General features: G+C 33.2%; 1 protein-coding gene across 1 annotated transcript in view; it reads right to left on the minus strand.

The window, feature by feature from the left end:
- The window catches only part of USH2A (usherin), a 1,025,480-nt gene that overhangs the window by 874,885 nt on the left and 130,322 nt on the right, over window positions 1-20,273 (minus strand). The window contains exons 9-10 of the mRNA XM_074264677.1: window positions 10,886-11,081; window positions 8,645-8,775 (exon numbers count right to left, since the gene is read on the minus strand). Coding sequence (XP_074120778.1) covers window positions 8,645-8,775; window positions 10,886-11,081 — 327 coding nt within the window. The remainder of the gene's footprint in view (window positions 1-8,644; window positions 8,776-10,885; window positions 11,082-20,273) is intronic.

The following is a 20,273-nucleotide window of genomic DNA, read 5'->3' on the forward strand; positions in this document are numbered from 1 at the left end:
CTTTTGTATGATGCTCATTCCATTTCAAAATAAATAAATGAATCTGCTGTGGTTTCTGCCACATATAAATGTCATGAATTGGAGAATAGCAGGTGAATAATATACATCATAATACTTCCTTCCATATAAGTGTTTGGTGATACAGCTGTTTATCATCTTACTCAGCTGTCCAAAATATTCATTTGAGAAGAAAAGGTTCTACAATAGTGTAAATCCAAAATGCCATTCCCACCTTATACAATGCCTGTCGCTTTTCGCCTGTTAGACTTTTTTTTTAACAGTTGCTTTCCCCCCTAAAAAAAGACATTTCTAAGAAACTGTTTTCCAAACTTCCTCACCATAACCTCTAAGAAGTGTGTGAAAAGGTAAAGTTCTGAAGCTTGTTCAAATACAGCAGTAGGAGGAATAAAATACATTTATCCTCAAGCCTTTGAATGTTCAAAACAGAAAAAGTATAAAGAGTTTCCTACCTCCTGCTATACCCAGCAATGGTTACATACTTGAATGGTTTTAAGAGGAAGCAATGCAATTACAGCTATCCTAGTTCTCAAAGGGGTATAATTTCATATTGCATCATCCATTTTTTGCTGTTTTAGGTCTATTTCTCTCAGAGATTACAAGCCATAACTTGTAAAGATGCATGTAATATATGTCGTTGTGTTAAATTAGAGTATTTCATAAATGTCATTTGAATGGCACAACTATGCAGTGTGGTCTTATTGTAATTTTCAGCAAAAATTAATATAGTGATATTAACAAGATGATGTTTTGACTTTATTAAAATCAAAGATTCACAGCTTGTCTTACCTTTTCCAATATGAATAACTTCACCATCCATGTCCTGTTACAATGTTGCACAGAAATATACTTTTTTTTTCTTCCTGGAAAGTTAACTGTTTTTTGTGAGGTTTTTTTTTTTGGGGGGGGGGGGGAGATAGTGATGAGATGGTTCATTTTGGGTTTAAAACATAATGAAAATGAACAAGAATTTTAATAATTATGCCTTAAATAATGTCTGGCTATTGGGTCTGTATGATTTATTATAGTGATGAAAATTACATTTGAAATGAGATTTAAAGGGAAGTAGTCATCTGAAAATATAATATCAAAAATAATTATAACTTTAAAAATTACTAAATTTTATAAGCATTCATAAGTTGTGTTTCAAAAACTCAGTTGCAACCTAAACAAATTGAGTTCAAGTTGAGAGACATTAACTCTTCTGGCTCTCAGAATCTCAGATACTAGAACAATTATTAATCATTGTCTTTTCTTGATCCTAATGAATTAACATACTTTCAGATGCTTAAATTATTGCCAGATAGTAATTTCCTAAGCTTCAGGATCTGGAAAATGATTGTTTAATTCCCTAAAAAGAGGAAAGTAAGTAAATATATTATTTGAGGTTTTCTTTCCACAGACATTAAGTAGATTAAGTTCCCTAAGTGGGGGAAGGGAGGAAGAGGAGGAGAGCTATTTTAGGTTTGTCTTTTCTTTTCCAATACACTTATACTGACTTACACACAAATACTGAATAAATGTTAATAGGATTAAATGAGCATATGTTTTATCTTTGTCTCTTCCATCATTGTCTTCAAGAACATCCTTAAGTATGTCACCTTTACAGGGGAGAGTACTGAAGCTTAGGAAAGATAGGGTTAAAATAAAGCAGTTCCTTCTTAATCCTGCTAAAATGATGAATTCACAGATTCAAGATCTCCCTCACTCCACCAAAAAAAAAAAAAAAAAAAAAAAAGGAAAATACTCTTCCTAGGAAATTCAAACTCTAGTTCTGGAAAGTCTATGGCACTTAATGACAAATAACTACTCTAGCTCCAGGCAAATGGCAAAAAGCATTGATGAGCTACAGGAAATTATGCAGAGAAAGTATATTTTGTACTGTTTTTAATATTTCCTTGAAAATTTTCATTGTGATGGGATGATTACTTTCCCTGAGTAGGGTCCTTATTCCTTACAATTCCATCTTCCATAGGTCAGACTTGGAAACAGTTCCTTCATTGATGCTTTCTATTGTATCTAATTCATTTCTCCCCTTAGTAAGCTAACTTATTAATCTATTTTAATATCTCTTAATCATTTCTTTCTGTTCTGGTTCTACTACAGCAGTCTATTGATAGGTATTACAACTGACCATTTCTCTTACTTTATATATTTCTAAATAGAACTCCAGGTTTTTATCAGTTTTGTTTTCCCCAGGTTTTTTTTTTTTTTTTGTTGTTGTTTGTTTGTTTGTTTGTTTGTTTGTTTGCTTGTTTTTTTAATACCATAGGTTAAGAACTTTACCTTCTAGGACAGAGTTTAATAAGCTTTCCAGTGTCCTAATGTGATGTGACCTCCAAGAAATAGCAATTTCAAGTAGTTCTCTCTTGATTAGTAGAACTTTTAGAGAAAAGAACAGACATACATCTGAGCAAATGTTCTAGGGGGTAATTCCATGCATTTAGTATCCAGTTCATCCCAGAAGTCCATTGAAAGCAAGGATTATTTAATTTTTGTCTATATATCTCTAGCACCTAGCACAGTGTCTGGAACATAGAAAATAATAAAACTTTGTGCTTACTTCTTTGTTTCATTCATAGTTAAAATTAAAGTAGGCCCATTGTAAATTAAGCTCTGAAAAAAATTTCAAAATGAAATATTATTATATAATATGCACTAAGAATTTTTTTGTGAATATTGAATAGCACATATATTTATTAACTCCTTTCTTTGTATGTTGGACATTGTATTAGGGGTAATAGAGAGACAAAGACAAAAGCAAAACAGATACTACCTTTAAGGAACTTATGTCAAGTAGCTAACTTTTAAAGATAAACCTTATCATTGTAGGGCTTGTGAGCTTTAGTTTAAAGCTCAAACTCACAGAGTACCTCTGACCTGGGGTGGATGTCCCCTTGGGATTGAACCTGTGAGCACAAAGGAATTATGGGAAAGATCTCTAAGAGTGTTACACTAAAAGGTGGTAGAGAATGTATATACTCCTGGAGTAATGAACAATTGTTACAAAGGCATATGTAAGGAGAGAGAGAGGATCAAAAATGAGGAACAATAAAATCCATTTGGTTGAACTTCAGAGAGTGAGAAGTGAAATAAAACATGGTCAAGTCCTAGATGACCACATTTAGGCTTCAAAATTTCTGATTGGCTCTCACAGCCCGCAAGACTTAGAAACTGAATTCTCCCTATAAAGTCCTATCACTTCTCTAGGCTTGAGGTCTTTGTGTTTTCATTTGTCACTCAAACTTCAGGATTAAGTGTTTCAAGCTAGTCTCATGAGCTTGGCATCCAAATAAGGAAGACTCAAACACTTCTCCTGGGAGCAGAAGGAAGCCATCCCAACTCTTGTAAGACAGAATTGAACTGCCTACAGTGACTGCCAAAGGAAAATTCCCTTCCAGAATACAGAATATGCTACACTGGCGCTCAGGCCATTTGGGGCTGGCTTATGTCCTAAGTTATTATAACAAAATGGGACTTGAGTTAGTGCCTAATTTCCCTGTGAGCTTCCCAATATTATTACAGATTTCAATTGCATGAATTTTTAAAATGTCCTTGAATTTGATTTTACGGTTTATAATTTTGACACTGTTGACAACTTTTTTAGTAGCTATTCTGTTTTCCCTTTGGAAATGAGAGTAAACACTTCTGTCTCTCTTACAGTACAGCTTAGATTGGATTGTATAAAGGCAACTATTTCCAATAATTTGAAATCAGAAAAAACCATTTAACTCTGTTCTTTATATTGTTTTCAGGGCAGAGAAAGTTCTCACAATTAAAAAAGGCCAAGAACTTGCTTCCTGATAGCTAATCATGAAAGACAATTGCACAGAAATTTCCTCAGTCATCTTAGAGGAATGGCATCATTAGGGTCTAAGAAAGAAGGATATTATAGACTTTAGAGGGAAGAGATCTTAGAGATTATTTATTCAACTCCATTGTGCCAAAAAGGAAAACAGAACACAGAGAAACAATTTTCCCAAGTTCACCCTGGTTTCAGAGCCAGGATTTATATCCAAGTGTTTTGACTACAAATATGTTTAGTCTTTTCCAGTCATGTCCAGCTCTTCATAACCCCATTTGTGGTTTTTTTTAGCAAAAATACTAGAATGGTTTGTCAGTTCATTTTACAAATGAAGAAACTGAGGCAATCAGGGTTAAATGAGTTGCCAGGGTCAGAGGGCTATTAAATATCTGAGGCAAGCCAGATACTTGATTCCAAATGCAATGGTCTTTTTTAACTATGCAAAAATGGAAATAAGAGAATAAATTCAGCTAGATTCTTTATATGATCTATAATAAGAATTCCCTTTCTAAAACATTGTTGTTGTGGTTATTTAAAAAAAAAAAAACTTCGTAAAGAAAACTCTCAGTGAAATGGATAGTAACAATGTAAAGGTAAAAATGATTGATCTGCAACCAATTTATATTGAGTTAACAGTTAAACATTCTTTTAACATTTCAGGTCCAACATTTTCTAATACGTACACTGCCCTTGCACACCAGATTGTTATTGTATTCTCCCAGAAAACAAAATAACACATTGCCTCTTGCCAAAGAAAAACAATCTTGGTTTGTTCAGTGGTTAGTATACACAAAAATGTATACACAAATGTAGGGGCCAATTAGGTAATACAAAGAATAAAGTGTCAAACCTAGTTAGAAAGACCTAAGTTTGAATATGACTTCAGATACTTAATAGATGTGTCTTTTCACTTGTGTCTGAAAAAATGACTGAATAGTGCAATACTATATGTAAAGTTATCCATCCTTCCACATTGGCTATCAATCTATCCACATTGTTCTTCAACATTTTCCAGTATTGGACAAAAGGTTAGAAGCCTTGAATCAAAGGCTCTTTGTTCAAATCCTGGATCTACCACTTCATATCTCTGATCTTGCCAAGTTCCCTAACCTTTGTAAGATCATTTTAATGATACAATGCAATTTTAGTTTCAGGTTCATTACATATGAAGATCAGTTGACAGTGCCAGGAATACTTAGTCTAGAAAAGAAAATACTTGAGAGGGGTGTATGATATCAAGATTCTCTTCAAATATTTGAAGAATCATAGGAATCAGAAATATAGATAAGAAATGGAGGCTATGTAGTTCAACCCCTCATTTATTAGATGAAGGAATTAGGAACCACAGAAGCCCGATGTCAAACAAGACAGCATTAGAGGAAAGATTTCAATAAAAGTCCTCTGATTCCAGAGGTGATGTTTCCATTGTTACATGAAAAAGAAATTACACTTGCTAGATTTGGCTACAAGGGCAGCTAAATGGTGTAGTAGACAGAGAATCAAGCCTAGAGTCAAATCCAAACTCAAATACTGTATGCTCCTGAGCTTCACTTAACCCCTTTTGCCTCAATTCATCTGTAAGATGAGGACATACTGGAGAAGGAAATGGCAAACCATTTCAGTATCATTGCCAAGAAAACACCATGGATAAGCCCATGGAGTCACAAAGAGTCTAAAACAATGAACAACGGTGTTTGCCTCCAAAAAAGCAGAATTAAAAGAAATTGATGGAAGTTAGAAAGAGGCAAATATTGACTTAATATAAGGAAAAATTTCCAAATTAAAGCTATCTAAAATGTGCAAGGGGCTGTCTCAGGCTGAATATCTATTTCCCAGGAATATTATAAAGATAATTTTTTTAGGTATAGGTTGAATTGTATGGCCTTCATGATCTGTTCCAAATGTGAAAAAATGAAATTATATAATTTATTTATGCTTTAGGGCAAATTATTGTTCTGCAACCCTAACATGAGTCGGAATTAAAACATTCTCCAATTACCTGGTGTTTTTGTATCTCATTAGTTACTATGACTCATCAGCATATAAGAGCAAAGTTTTTGTCATTATTATGAATGGATGAATTTAAAAGTACGTTATGCTTAATATGTGGCAAAACCTCTTCCAAGTATTAGAGACACAATTAAAAAGACAAAACAATAACAGCTTTCAGTGGGAAACACTAAAAATTAGGCTTCAGAGTAGTTGGAAAAAAATACCCCAAATCAAAACCAATAGAGTCAGTAAACATCATACCTAATTTTAGTCACATGTTAAACAAGTCCCTATCTAAAACAGTTTAATATGTGAAAAAGTATTAAATTCTCTCTTTTTTTAAGAATAAAGAGGATGTATTCAAAGCTCAGCCTTGAAGTTGGATTGATTGTGAATACTTGCTTGGATTTTGTTCTATTTAATGGTGTAACCCATAGGATTGTAGATTTAAAATTATAAAGTATCATAGAGATCATTTAGTCCAATTACCTCATTTTAATAATATGGAAACTGAAATCCAAATAGATTAATGTGATTTGCTCAAGTTTAGAGATATTAAATGGGAAAGCTGGTATTTAAACCATGATCTGTTGATTCCACAATTAGCCCTCTTCCCATTTCCCATTTTATCATTATATGTAGTACTATATTCTGTCTTTCACTTGTTTTTTCACTTTTTAAATCCAGTAAGTTGACAATGCTAATTACTTCTCATAATTTCTTCTTTCAAGTGCTACATATAATACATCACCATTTATCATCTATTAATAGTCAATAGAATTATATGGAACTATATATAGTCTATATATATAATATATATTAGTCAGTAGAATTATATGGAACATTTTATTAAATAGTGCTATCAGAAGTACAAAATTTGTTACCAATAATTATTTTCTTCATAATGCAGCTGAAATATTTCCATCTTTTTTTATAACTGATATGTGGTTGTTTTCATCTACAGAGAACATAGTAATTAACAGATAAATATCTTATTACTGAAAATTCAATCCATTCATCGATTTCATCTTTTGTATTTAAGATTATTCATGACCATTTTCATATTTATAAATTTATTTGTATTAAACTATGTTATTATTAGAAAACACCAAAGTATTTTCAAGATCCTACCTGAAAAATACATAGCAACTTGCATCAGATGCTCCTGATGTGAAGAATGAACTAAGCAGTCCTTAAATGTCATATTAAAAAAATGCACTAAGTCATTATTGATAGAGAAATGCAAATTAAGACAACTCTGAAGTACTACTTCACACCTCTCAGGTTGGCTAAAAAGATAGGAAAAGATAATGACAAATGTTGGAAGAGATGTGAAAAAACTGAGATATGAATACATTGTTGATAGCATATGAACTGATCCAACCATTTGGAAAGCAATTTGGAACCACATTAAAATGCTAGAAAACTGTGCATGCCTTTTAACCAGCAGTATTTCTACTGGGGGCCTGTATCCCAAAGAGATCATAAAGGAGGGAAAGGGACCCACATGTGCAAAATGTTTGTGGCAGCCCTTTTTGTAGTGGCAATAAATTGGAAACTGAGTGAATGCCCATTAGTTGGGGAATGGCTGAATAACTTGTGTTATATGAATGTAATTGAATATTATTGTTTTATAAGAAATGATTAGCAGGCTGATTTCAGAAAGGCATGGAGAGACTTACATGAAGTAATGTTAGGTGAAATGAGTAGAACCAAGAGAACATCATATACAGCAACAAAATTATATGATGATCAACTGTGATGGACTTGGCTCTTTTCAACAATGAGGTGATTCAGTCCAGTTCCACTAGTCTTGTGATAAAGAGAGTTATATACATTCAGAGAGAAGACTATGGGTACTATGGTTCCAACTTAGTATTTTTACCTTTTTTTTGTTTTGTTTTTATTTTTTGCTTGCTTTTTTTCTTTGTTCTCATTTTCCCCCTTTTGATCTGATTTTCCTTGTATAGAATGTTAAATATGGAAATAAGTTTAGAAGAATTGTATGTTTAACATATTCTATTACTTGCTGTGTAGCGTGGGGAAGAAGGGAGAAAAAATTGGACAAAAGATTTTGCAAGGGTGAATATTAAAAACTATGCATATATTTTGGAAAATAAAAAGCTATTATTTTTTAAAAAAGACCAATTTGAGCTCCTAAAAAGAGAGTAAGATGATATTTTCTTCTATTCTTTTGCAAATGTGGGTGTCTGTGAGTATAGAACATCTGAATTTTTCAATATATTAAATTGGTTTTGCAGAATTTCTTGCTCTTAAAATTTTGTTTTTATTGTAACAAAGAAGGAAGAAGAGGAAGAAAAACAAAGTTTTGTAAAGATAAAATATAGCAATAAAAATTTATTACAAAAAGGGAGGGAAGATACACTGTCTACCATGCTCTTTTTTTGAGTCTGATGACATGGACGTTGACTTTTCAAAATAATTTTAAATGCATAAAAATATGCTGGATTACAAAGAAAACCAATTATAATAAAATATTCTTAAGAAAATGCTGAAAGTTTTAAGTTCACAGACCCCCTTAAAATCTATCAGTGATAGATTTGCGTTTTAAAGCATTGTGCAACCTAAGTTAATAACTGCTGCTTTAGCCTACCAAAGACACAATGCACATTTCTACTGTATGAGAATACAAACTAGCCCCAGATTTTATAATCAGAAAGATTGCTTTTGGAAACTTTCTAAACAGTTATTTTTTTGAAATTCCAAATTCTCCTAGCATAGACATGTGATATCTATCCTCTGGTACAGAGTTCTTCCAAACTATTTGCCACAGAATAATTCCTTATGATCAATACTAGAGATACTAACCTGATCACAAAGGAGGCTGCCATTTTTCGTGCCAACTTTATAACAATCACAAGGTTTGCAAATATCTTCGGCTGATGGATCGGCACCCACTTGTCGGAAAAGGTAATCCTTACACATCTCACAATTTCTTCCTGCGTCAAGGAAAGGTTATGCATTATGGCTTCCAATTCATTAATATCAGCTGCATAATTCAAAATTAAAGACTCTATTCCTTTGAGAGAATTCTATAATTTTCAGGACGTCCATTTTAATGCACCTTTCATCTCTACCTGCCAATTTAGTGATCCAGAGCATATGAAACAATGAACCTGTTACAAACTGTGTTTTACTTCATTAAACTTCCATCTGTTATATAATACCACACTTCTATAAAAGCTCTGCTTTGTGAATGTCTATACCTTTTGAAAGAGTTAGCTTTGAACTTAAAACTTTTCTCAATTTTTGGTGCCAGTTATATAATCTAAATGAAATATGGGGATTATATATAGCATATATAGTAGCATATGAAGTTCTGGCTCTTAACATGAAGTATAGGTTTAATTCTTACATCTAAAAGTATTTTCTCCCAGAAACACATCTTTTGTGAAAAGAGGACAGACATTAACATAAAATACAAGTTTATAAGTGGAAAGCTATTGTATACTGCTTAGAGCATCAACAAAGTGCACTCTAGTGAATCATAGTTTTCATTTTCTTATACTACTCTGATATGTCTTGGTATTCAAGGATAGTCTGTTGATTTACAAGTTGTTAATTAGTACTCATCACTTCATCATTTCCCTGTAGGATGCTGTCACCATTTTATAAAATGAAGGGGGAAAAAGAATGAAAGTTTCAAAGACTTATGAAAGGTCATTCAAATCAGTAGCATTACTAACATTGAAGCCTAAGTAAGACATTTCTCCAATTTATCCATACATGTTGCATCCTTAGCCCAACATTAAAAAGTGAACAACCTTAATCTGAAGAAAACCTAACTTTGGTTTTGTTAAAATAACAAGCATCCTCTAAAGAATCACTATCTTCACAGTCAATTTTAAAATTAAGACATATTTAAGATATTTGTAGGACATTATCTATTTGTCCTTTGAAGACCAGGGAAAGCATTTTTGCATATATACACATTATCATATAAGCTTCTTAGAAGACTATTTAAAAAAGATTCAAACATCTTATTGTTGTATACCTTATCTCCAGAGCAATATATATATATATATATATATATATATATATATATATATATATATATATATATATATATATATATATATATATATATATACATATATATCCAGAGAGGGCTTTCCTTGTCAATTTCTCAGCAAAGGTGACATTTTTTAATATGTCCCCAATACCTGGCATAGTTGCTTGAACAGATATGATACATATACTTACACTGAATTGTTGAGCTCTACCAAACTATTTGAAGAATCCAATTATTTCTATTCTTTAAGAACTATTGACATTTTAAATAAATTCTCAATGACAAAAACAAAGTTTTAGGCTATTTGATGTCTTTGTTTAACTTTTGCTTTAAATAGACTATTTTGAAGTACATGTCCCCCCATGTTATTACTCTGTAAGTCAAATTCCAGCTTTTAATAAATGCTTAAACATAACTTCATGAGAAATAGGATATATAATGGAAAGCAAAAACAAAGTTACCAAATTTTAACTTGATTTTTGGTTAAACTTTATGATTATGGGTTGCCAGGGATGAGTGCATTACTAAATGGAGTACTGAACTGGAAGTTGAGAAAACTTAAATTTACATCCTGTCTCAGTAACTTATTAGCTGCACAACCCTGGGCAAGTTATTTAACCTCTTAACCTCAGTTTCCTTATCTGTAAAACGGAGAAAATAACAGCCCCTACATCACAGTGGTATGTGGATCTAATGAGACAATATAGGGAAAGTGCTTTGTAAACATTAAAGGGCAAAATAATGTCAACTATATATGATAATTCATGATGAAAATATCAGAACTGATTAGTCACTTGGGGACCAGAAAGGTGATCTTTTATATTGCACTTTTCCAGTAAAGGCAAGAAGTCAAGCAGTAGTTTGACATTCTAACAATCTACTTACTCTGCTTTAGAGAGACAGGTCAAACCTGACAATACAGACATTGTTTTTCCATGTGCCAAACCATATAACTTGAAATTATCCTTATTATTATGTGTCCAATAAAAAAAAAAAAAAAAAAACAAGTGAAATGATCCAATCAAATTGCAAGTTACCTGTAGTATTATGTTGACAGTTCTCACAAACCCCTCCCCCGCCTTGATGGTATTCATCAGGAAAAGGGTCTATTGTCACATCATAATGGCAGCTTTTTGAATGGTTGTTGCATTGACAAGGTTTACAATTAAAAGCATGAATTTGGTCACCTTGATGAAAGGGCTTATCATTATAAAGGGGCAAACAACGATCACACTAAAGGAAAAACAGAAGAAAAAATGTTACTGGAGAAGTTACTAGCTCCAAAGTATCCATTAAAAACATTAGTATCTTTCACAAAATAACAATAATATCAGAAAATCAAACTCTAAGGACTTAGATTTAAATTTATATTATGGGGACTATATTCATTTTCCTTTGAACTAAATTTTTAATTAAGCATTGTTCTGTCCTATAAATAAGAAAACATGTTAGAAATAAAGATAACTGAATTGAAATCATGAAACATTATTTACTAGAATAACTATATTTCACCTAAACATACAGACTCATTCACTGAATAAGCACTTATACTCTATTCTCTGCAAGGTACTATGATAGGTTATGAGGACATAAAAATAAAAATGAATATTCCTGAAGTCAAAGAGCATATATATTAATGGTAAATACTAAATCTAAATTTCTACTTCTCAACTACAATATTTCAGGACAATGTAGCAACCCTATATTTCTTTTTTTTTTTTAGTAACAGCAATGCAATATGTGTCTAAATATATTCCCAAATTTAATGGACTGGTTAGTTTAAAAGTTGAGTAATCTAAAAGCTCAAAACTTTGGCCAGATATTAAAAGTGATATAATTTATCCAAGACTATTTGATATGATATTATAATCCAGGGAATTTTAAAATAAGCATTTACGTATAATAAAATACCTTACAACCTTTTCTGATATGAAATAATAACTTTTCAAAATATATGTACTCCTCCTAAAAAATTAGATTGTATACCCATGGAATTGGATTCATACTCAGGAAATGGTTGCAATAAAGTTTGAAAGCGTGTCAGCTTCCTGCCCTCCACCACAGGAGGCTTTTACTATAGGATGAGGAAATATATATTAAATTTATTTTAATAGAATTCAAACCTGAAGTCAGAATAAAAGTGTTTTCCCATAATGAATTTCTTTTTGAAGATGGTATTTTGTGGTTTGGAGCAATTGATAATTTTTTTTTTGAGAGCTTCAATGAAAAACAAAATGAGCAAAGTCATAATTTTGACATTTTAATGGAGATATTGCCCACTATATTTCAGAATAGTAACACATACTTCAAGGTTTACAAAGTGTTGTTTTTTTTTTTTTTTTGGTATATAACACAATCAATTAATAAATATTTATAATGTATCTACTATGGGTTAGGCACCAAGCTAAAAAATGGAGACATAAAGAAAAGCTAGATAGCCCCTACTCTCAGAGAACTTTCATTCTAATGAGGGAGACAATATACAAACAACTATATAAAAAGGGGTTATAGACAGCATAAATTGGAGATAATCAACATAGAGAAGGTACTAAAATTAAAGGAAATTGGGAAAGGCTTCATGGGCTTTTAGCTGAGATTTGAAAGAACCAGGAGGCAAAAGATAAAAGAGATCATTTCTGGCATGGAAGATAGTTGGTCAAAATGTGAAATTGGGAAATGGAGTTTCTTGTAGAAGGAAGAGCAAGGAAGCCATTACCATTGGATCTAGGCACACATGGAGAGATCTCAAAGTATAAAATGAGTGAAAAACTAGGAGAGAACTAAATGATTAAGGACATTTAATCTCAAATAGAGAATTTAATAGTTGATCCTGAAGGTGATAGGAAACCAACTGAATTTATTGAGTAGAGAAGTGACATGATCAGACTTGCTCTTTAGGAAGATGCCTTTGTTAGCTTGAATAGACCAGAATGGGGAGAGACTTGTGTGTGGCAAACAAAATAGTCAGCAGGCTATTACAATGATCCAGGCATGAGGTGGTAACCTATAACAAGATGGTAGCAGTGTCAAAGGAGAGAAAAGGATATTCCTGGGAGATATTAAGGGATATTGGAGACAGATTTGATTGGGAGTGAGAGGGAATAAGGAATTAAGGCATAGTACTCTATCCATACATTATTTCTGATGAGATGTACAGTAATCCTGTTCTAAGAGATCACTGCTCCCTTTCTATAGATTAGGAAAGTAAAGGTCAGTTAAGTTAAATGATAGTAACTTCTAGTATACTGTGAAGCAGTATAAGATGAGGAAATTCTTTGGTTTGGCTTTTCCTCAGCCCTTTGGACCTAGCAACTACCACTCATATATCAAAACTGATATAAAAAGCTATGGAGTTGGCCTAGAAACCTAAAAGAGGTGCCCCTCTTGAAAACTGGTGTTTTCTTATTTTCCCTCCATCTATACACTGCAAAAAATTATTATTAATAACCAATGATTTGGACACATTCAGCATTTCCCCCTTTTTCTAAAGTCTTGATTATAAAATTTTCAATTTCTTGAATCTTGCTCATAATGAGATTGGACTAACTTTCGTGTTCAAACTTTACCAAGGTGGAGTAACTACTGTGTTCTGCTCAGATTGTGGCATAAATTCTTTTAATAGCATGCCAAAGCTAGGAGTAGTCTAGGTATATGGATAGTCTCTCTGTCCAAGAGTGATAAGATGTCATTCTCAGTTCCTCATTATTTTTTAACCAATCAGAGTGATTCACTTCCTGGGGAAGACTTTCTCTTTGAAGGGTACATGAAACCATCAGTCTGCTACCATGATAATCTTTGGTCTAAGAAAAATAGCCATTTTATTAATAAATATATTGGCCTTATTAATAAAGTGATTAAATTACTCAGAAATTATGTTTCCCAAACCTTTCTAATCCCTGTAATATGCTGGGAGTTCTGAGTACAAGTACCATGAGGTTCCCAGCTATGTATTATTTTAAAGTGACTATGGTCAGTGAGTGACCACAATGGTAGCCAAAAGTGATTGGTGACTCCATATAAAGGCAGATAATAAAGAGAGCACTGGATCTTGAATCAGGAAAACATGAGTTCAAATCTGACCTAAGACACTTTCTAACTGTGCGATCCTGAGCAAATCACTTAACCCTGTTTAGCTCAGTTCATTGGAAAATGATTATTTGCCCAGTTGGTGAGCTAGAGGCCTAAGATAGGGAAAGCCCACTGATCAGTTGGCCAAACACTCATGTGGCTGCATGAGCACACACTTACACTCAGCCCATCAAGCAAATATCTACCAAAGGAGCAACTCAGAAGGTACTACAAGCATGTGATAAAAGTCCCATATTGTATATTTTCTCTACATTGCTAATAGCCAAGTTCACCAGTACTTCTTGTCTAGAAAGAATGAAACTAGACAGAATTGTGTTGTGACAATAATGCCTGAAGCATTACACTTAACCACTACCATTTTCCTAACCACTATATCAGTTGTGCCCTTAGGGTCATGGGTTTCAGTCACTGATTCCTGCTGGTCTTCACAAAAGGTTATGATCCACTGGGAGCATTCTCCCTGGTGAAGTCAAAAGAAGTAGTTGATATTCTGTTATAAAATAACTGACTCAGACTGGTGTCCAAGACAAAGCTAACCTGAGATATTAGTTTCACAGAGTCATGAGAAACATAGCAGGAGACATAGCTGATTCTTCAATGCATTCACTTCTGTTGCCTCCATCCCACTGTCAAACTTTGGCCAAGTGAAGAATGTGACTGGGAGAAAATGCCTCAAGTCTTTTTCATTTCCTTCATAATTATTCTTCATAATTGAATACATTGCTCCCCTGACAGTATTATTCTTATTCTTTGAGTGTTGCTTTTTTGAATAGAAAATGATGTAGGTGATAGATGTGCAACCTATGGTCCCTGTCATAGTGATTACACACATAGTTTGTCTTCTGGAGAGCAATTATACACAGTGCTTGTGGAACTTCTCATTATTGTTGAATTTTGGGCTTTGATTAAATAAACTGATGAGGTAAATCATGTGAATGCAATATCTTTTGAATTTAGAAATGTCTATTGCAGATATTTTTTTCTTCTTAAAAGTCTGAATTTTGACCTAAAAATTAATTGGCAAAATGAAAATGGGCCTATCTAGGTCCAGCATGATGTTGGCAGTATACTATAATCAACACTATCAAGATGTAATCCCTCCTGTTTAAAGCCCCATTAAAGTAGAGCAATGATTCCAGGTACAAATAAACTTGCTTTTACTCAAAAATTCCTGGATTTGTTTTAGCAGTCATGATTGAAACACTCACTATTTCTTATATGCTTTCCAGAGAGAAATCATGGTAAAATACAATTAGCGAAAGCAATCAAGGAAATGACCCAAAGAGATGCTTTATTTGCATTTGAATTTTCTTTAAGAGAATTAATAGAATCCCATCATTTCTGGATCTACATCAACTGGATGCTAAATGGTAACAATTGATCTGGACTCAAGCCAATTTAATCCAATGGGTATTTAATAAGGGCCTATGTGCCAAGCACTGCACTAGGGATACACATAAAAAAAAAAAAAAAATGGGAAAAAAATTTCCCCACAAAGAAAAAATGTATTTGACCACTTGTTGTTTAGTTAGTAGTCATATCTGATTCTAAATGACCTCTTAGGCTTTGTTCATAAGGTTTTTGTGGCTTTTCTTTCTGGAATGATTTGCTGTTTCCTTTTCTATTTTACAGGTTAGGAGCTAAGGCAAATAGGATTTAAATAACTTGCCCAGGGTCACACAGTTAATAAGTATCTGAAGTCAGATTTAAATTCAAAATTTTCTAATTCCAGGTCTGGGGTTCTATTCACTGTACCACCTATCCATTGAACATAAAATATTATGTAAATAATTCTAATGATTTATATTTTCAATATACCATGTAAGTTGATCATCTTCAAGAACTCAGAGAAGACACATGAAAAAATAATTATTTTTTACAAAGTGAACTTGGACAACAGATCTATCAGTGAATGCCCCACTTTTTCACTGATAGATCTGTTGTCTACTTAACATGATCTCTACTGACACAGATCCCACCCCATCCACATTTTCTCATTTTGTGTAATCACAATCTATGCTTTTCTATAAATCTTTCCTATGGGATCTAACCAACACATTGGAGTCTCTTAATTATTGAAAATTGTGGACCTAGAAGAATCTTAGGGTTATTTTTTCCCCAAGCTTAAAATAAAAACAATTGCCATAACATAATCAATCAGATTGTCTTTTCTTTCCAGAGATAAGCCAAATGTTGTTATATGATTCCTATGTATAGTTATATCTGAATAATAGCTAGCATTTGTAAAGGGCTTTAAAGTGTTCAAATCACTTTACATATTATATCTCATTTAAATCTCACAACTACTTTGAGGTTGTTGCTATTATCCCTAGGTTTGCCAAGGATCACATGGCCAGTTAAATATCTAGAGCAAGGTTTTAACTCATTTCTTCTTGATTTCAAGCCTAATGTTCTATCCACAGTGCCAGACTGATAGGAGACCATCCATCCTTTCTATAATATTGCTACATATAGATTTACCATTTAGTTTGCAAAATGACTTTTAAGTCATTTTTGGTTTGAAAACCCATGAACTATCATAGGTAAGAAGTACTGCAAAATACCTACAACAACTTTTCTCAGTTTTCTAAGGCCAGATGTTTAAATATACACATCTTTTCTACTGACAACTTTAAATTTATTTAAAATCTTACACTTTATGCAGCCCCTGAACCAGATGGCTTTCTACATAATGTTTTTCACAATCTCCAGTTGATCATTTGTCAGTTTCAATTATGCTTTAGTTTCTTCTGTAACAACTGGATTCCTCCTGATATATCCCTGGATGTTCAAATTACAAGACTTTACAATGGCTATGATATCAAGGTTGAGGACCTTTATCATTGATTCATTTAACTGCTATCAACTTGATAGCTTCTCAAAGATAACTAATCAACTTCACTAAGAATTTCAGCCAAATACTTTGACATGCTCAGGTAGGAAAATCATTGAATAATCACTGAATCTTGAGGACACTGATGAAATTGATTTTATTATATTATCCTCTAATCATATACAATGGTACTTCAGTCTTCCAGATCATTAAGCTAGAATACATTCCTTTTGTTACCATTAGGCTTGCAAATATCTTCAAAGTTAAACTACCAGAACAACAACAACAACAACAATAAAAAAAAAAAAGATAGATAAACATATATATGTATTTACATACACATACATATATATGTATATAAATACATACATATATATCATCAATACTACCCCTATCTAAACCATTTTTTGCTCTTTTACATAGAAATAGACTATATGGAGGGAAAAAATATATATCACATAACCCTTCATTTATCTAAAGGTACCATTCAGGAGTTTAAACTCTCCAAAAGACAACAAATAACACAGAAAGAAGCAAAATGGGCCTCTGAGCAGCCCAAACAGAAGTCACAAAGTCACTAAAGCTCAAGTATTTTACTTACAGAAGAGCCCCCCAGGCTTTTTCTCCTCATAATCTCTGGTATTCCAAACCACCATAGAATGAAATCAGCAAAATAGAAGGTGGGGGGGAAATACTGCTAGAGCTAAGCACACTGACAGCAGGAAGAAATGACAACTTGACAGCAAGAAGACAGAAAAACAATGAAAAGCAGACACTGTAACTCAAAAAAGCATATTACCCTGGAGCTATTGAGTAGAGTCCTATCCAACTCAACTCTGAGCATCCCTATACTACATTGGATAATACAATAGATGATATGTATAATGACCTTACATCTTCAAGAAAAGGCTAAATTATGTTCAATATACTCTTTTTAAGAAGTCAGAAATAAGTAGTAATGTTTTTCAAAGACTTCTATCAAAAATAAATGAAAATGTTTTAAAAGTTTTTACCCTTAAAAAGTAGGTTTCAATTATCCTGAAAGTCTGCTCACAGATAACTGTTCAGTATCCAACAAGTTCAAATAAATGGGACATTGTTATATTTAGGGTGAGGGTGAAGGACCAGCCAGACTATATTTTCAGAATCCCCGTAAATTTAGAGGACCATTTTGTCTGTACCTGTGATCCTATCAAGATGCTAGAAATTCCCTCTCCTGTAATACAGATAAACAACTGCAATGCTTCTTTAACTTAGAATCCCAGAGTGTCCTGGGGACACTGAGAGGTTGAGTGAATTGTCCCTGTTGATAAAGCAAGTGTGTAACAGATAGCTTAAATACAGGTCTTCTAATCCAAGCCAGCCCTCTATCTGTTATATCATTCACTACTATTTGTAAAGCTTTCTTAATAGAAAACAAACATTTATATTGACATTAATTTTAAACTAAGTTTACATCCACTGTTAAGAACAAATGACAGTCAATCCTCTTCTTTTGTTTTAGAAGGGACAAGCTCTGAAGATAGTCTTTATCCCTGGACTCCAAAAATCTCCTGGCCCAATGATCAATGGATATTGTCTGTCCCTATAACCCTACCACACCAACAAGGGTACACAGCAGTTTGTAGGCATACATAGTAAAAAGGGCTTTGAGTGGGGGAGTATGTTCTCAGAATTAGCAGAGTACTTCATACCCACTCTTACTTTTCTATAAACAGAGCTGCAAACTAGGCAGAAAAGGTCTAATAATAGAAGAAGCCACAGGTATATGAACAGAGGATTCATGGAAAAGGGGAAATTGATGCTCCTTCCTATTCAATCCCAATACTGAATAAAAAGTCTGGGACCAAGCAAACAGCTTCCCTCCTTTGTGCCAAGAAGAAAGAGAATCAACCTTAGCGAGAAAGAAATAAACTGCTCAGTTTTTGGAGGTCAGTAGGGCACCACTTACTGAATTGAAAGAGGTAATTTATTAGGCTGTACTTAAATAGCCTAATAGAATTAGAGAACCTCCTAAAGTCTGCAAATTGCTCCTTTCTCATCAGTCCGATCAGGCCTACTATGTTAGAAATTTTTAGAGCCTAAATCTCTTTAATAACAATAATTTGTTCTCATGCTCTATTCACTGCTTCTTTTTACCTTTGTACCTCAAGACTCAATTGTAATTCAAGTGACTCAGTTCCAGTTTAATTTCTTTTGTCTGGCTATGGCAATCATCTTAATAAAGATAAAACTTCTGAGTATTCATATATCTTTTGATCCAGTCAAACTGTGTCCAAGTGAACCTATCTTAATCCTTCCTTCAGTCACAAAGAAAATTGATGAAGCTATAACTAGTGATAGTCAATGATCAATTAATTTAAAAGCATGAAAGGGAAATGTAGATTTTTTTAGAATCCTCCCTACACAAAAGGACCAGACTCAATGCCCAGTACACTTTTTTAGACTATGACAAGTTACAGGGTTCCACCTTAATGTAACTAGTATTTAATTGAATAGTAACATCAAAGGTTTAATGGTAAATGCAGGACCATTTGCACCTATGGATTACTATGTAATTACAATTAGCAGATCCAAAAGCAATTACCATGCATTGCCATTCAGAAGACAGAAATAATCATGTATTTATCCTTCAATGACATACTCCTTACTCAGTAATTATCCTTCCACTAGTTGGTAATTCTCATGTAATTAAAGAGTCCACAGACTGAGTGTACTTGCATGCTATTTGTGCGCTGAAATTTAAAGCCTGGCTTAAATTGTTTCTAATACTCTGCAGCAGATCAGAAGCAGTGCCATTATGATGATTCTCCCCACTGAACAGACCTAGCTTCCCTGACATATCAGTTTTTAATATATGACTGATGCTCTTGGTCTACTTCGGGTTCCCAACAGCCAAGGCTACATCTCTCTTGTCAAAATGAAATAGGGAGCTGTATAATCATTCCTTAAACTCGGTATTTCTGACAAGTGGAAAAACAATGAAACATCTTGTCAATAGTAGGAGAGTTTTGCCCAAATTATTTCAGTAAATAACTTCCAGTCTCAACATGCCATAAGAGCCACCACTAATGTTATCCATTACAAACTGTTAACATGTCAGTCAACATCTACTAAAGATTACTTCCCAGGAAGATAGGGCATATAAGCATTTACCCAGGAGTAGGTAAAAATTTAATATCAATTTTCTAGTGATTTGATCATGATTTGAAAAAGAAGGGGATGTCAATGGATAACAAGACAAAAAGTTCGGTGGGATAGGGAAAAGGTAGAAATCTTCTAGCATCAGTAGGATTTGGACTATGATTGGAGGTTGATTATAAAAGAACTATTGGTTATTAAAAAATGGAAGGAAGCTTCGAGATAATGTCATCCCACCTTTCAAGCAATGAATAAGTTCCCTCTACAGAGTGGTATCATAGGATTTAGAACTAGTAGAGGTCATCTCATTCCACTCTTTCATTTTATAGATAAGAATAATGAGGCCTGAAGAAAGTGGCTTA

Source organism: Sminthopsis crassicaudata, chromosome 4 (assembly GCF_048593235.1).
Source record: "Sminthopsis crassicaudata isolate SCR6 chromosome 4, ASM4859323v1, whole genome shotgun sequence".
NCBI classification, from domain to species: domain Eukaryota; kingdom Metazoa; phylum Chordata; class Mammalia; order Dasyuromorphia; family Dasyuridae; genus Sminthopsis; species Sminthopsis crassicaudata.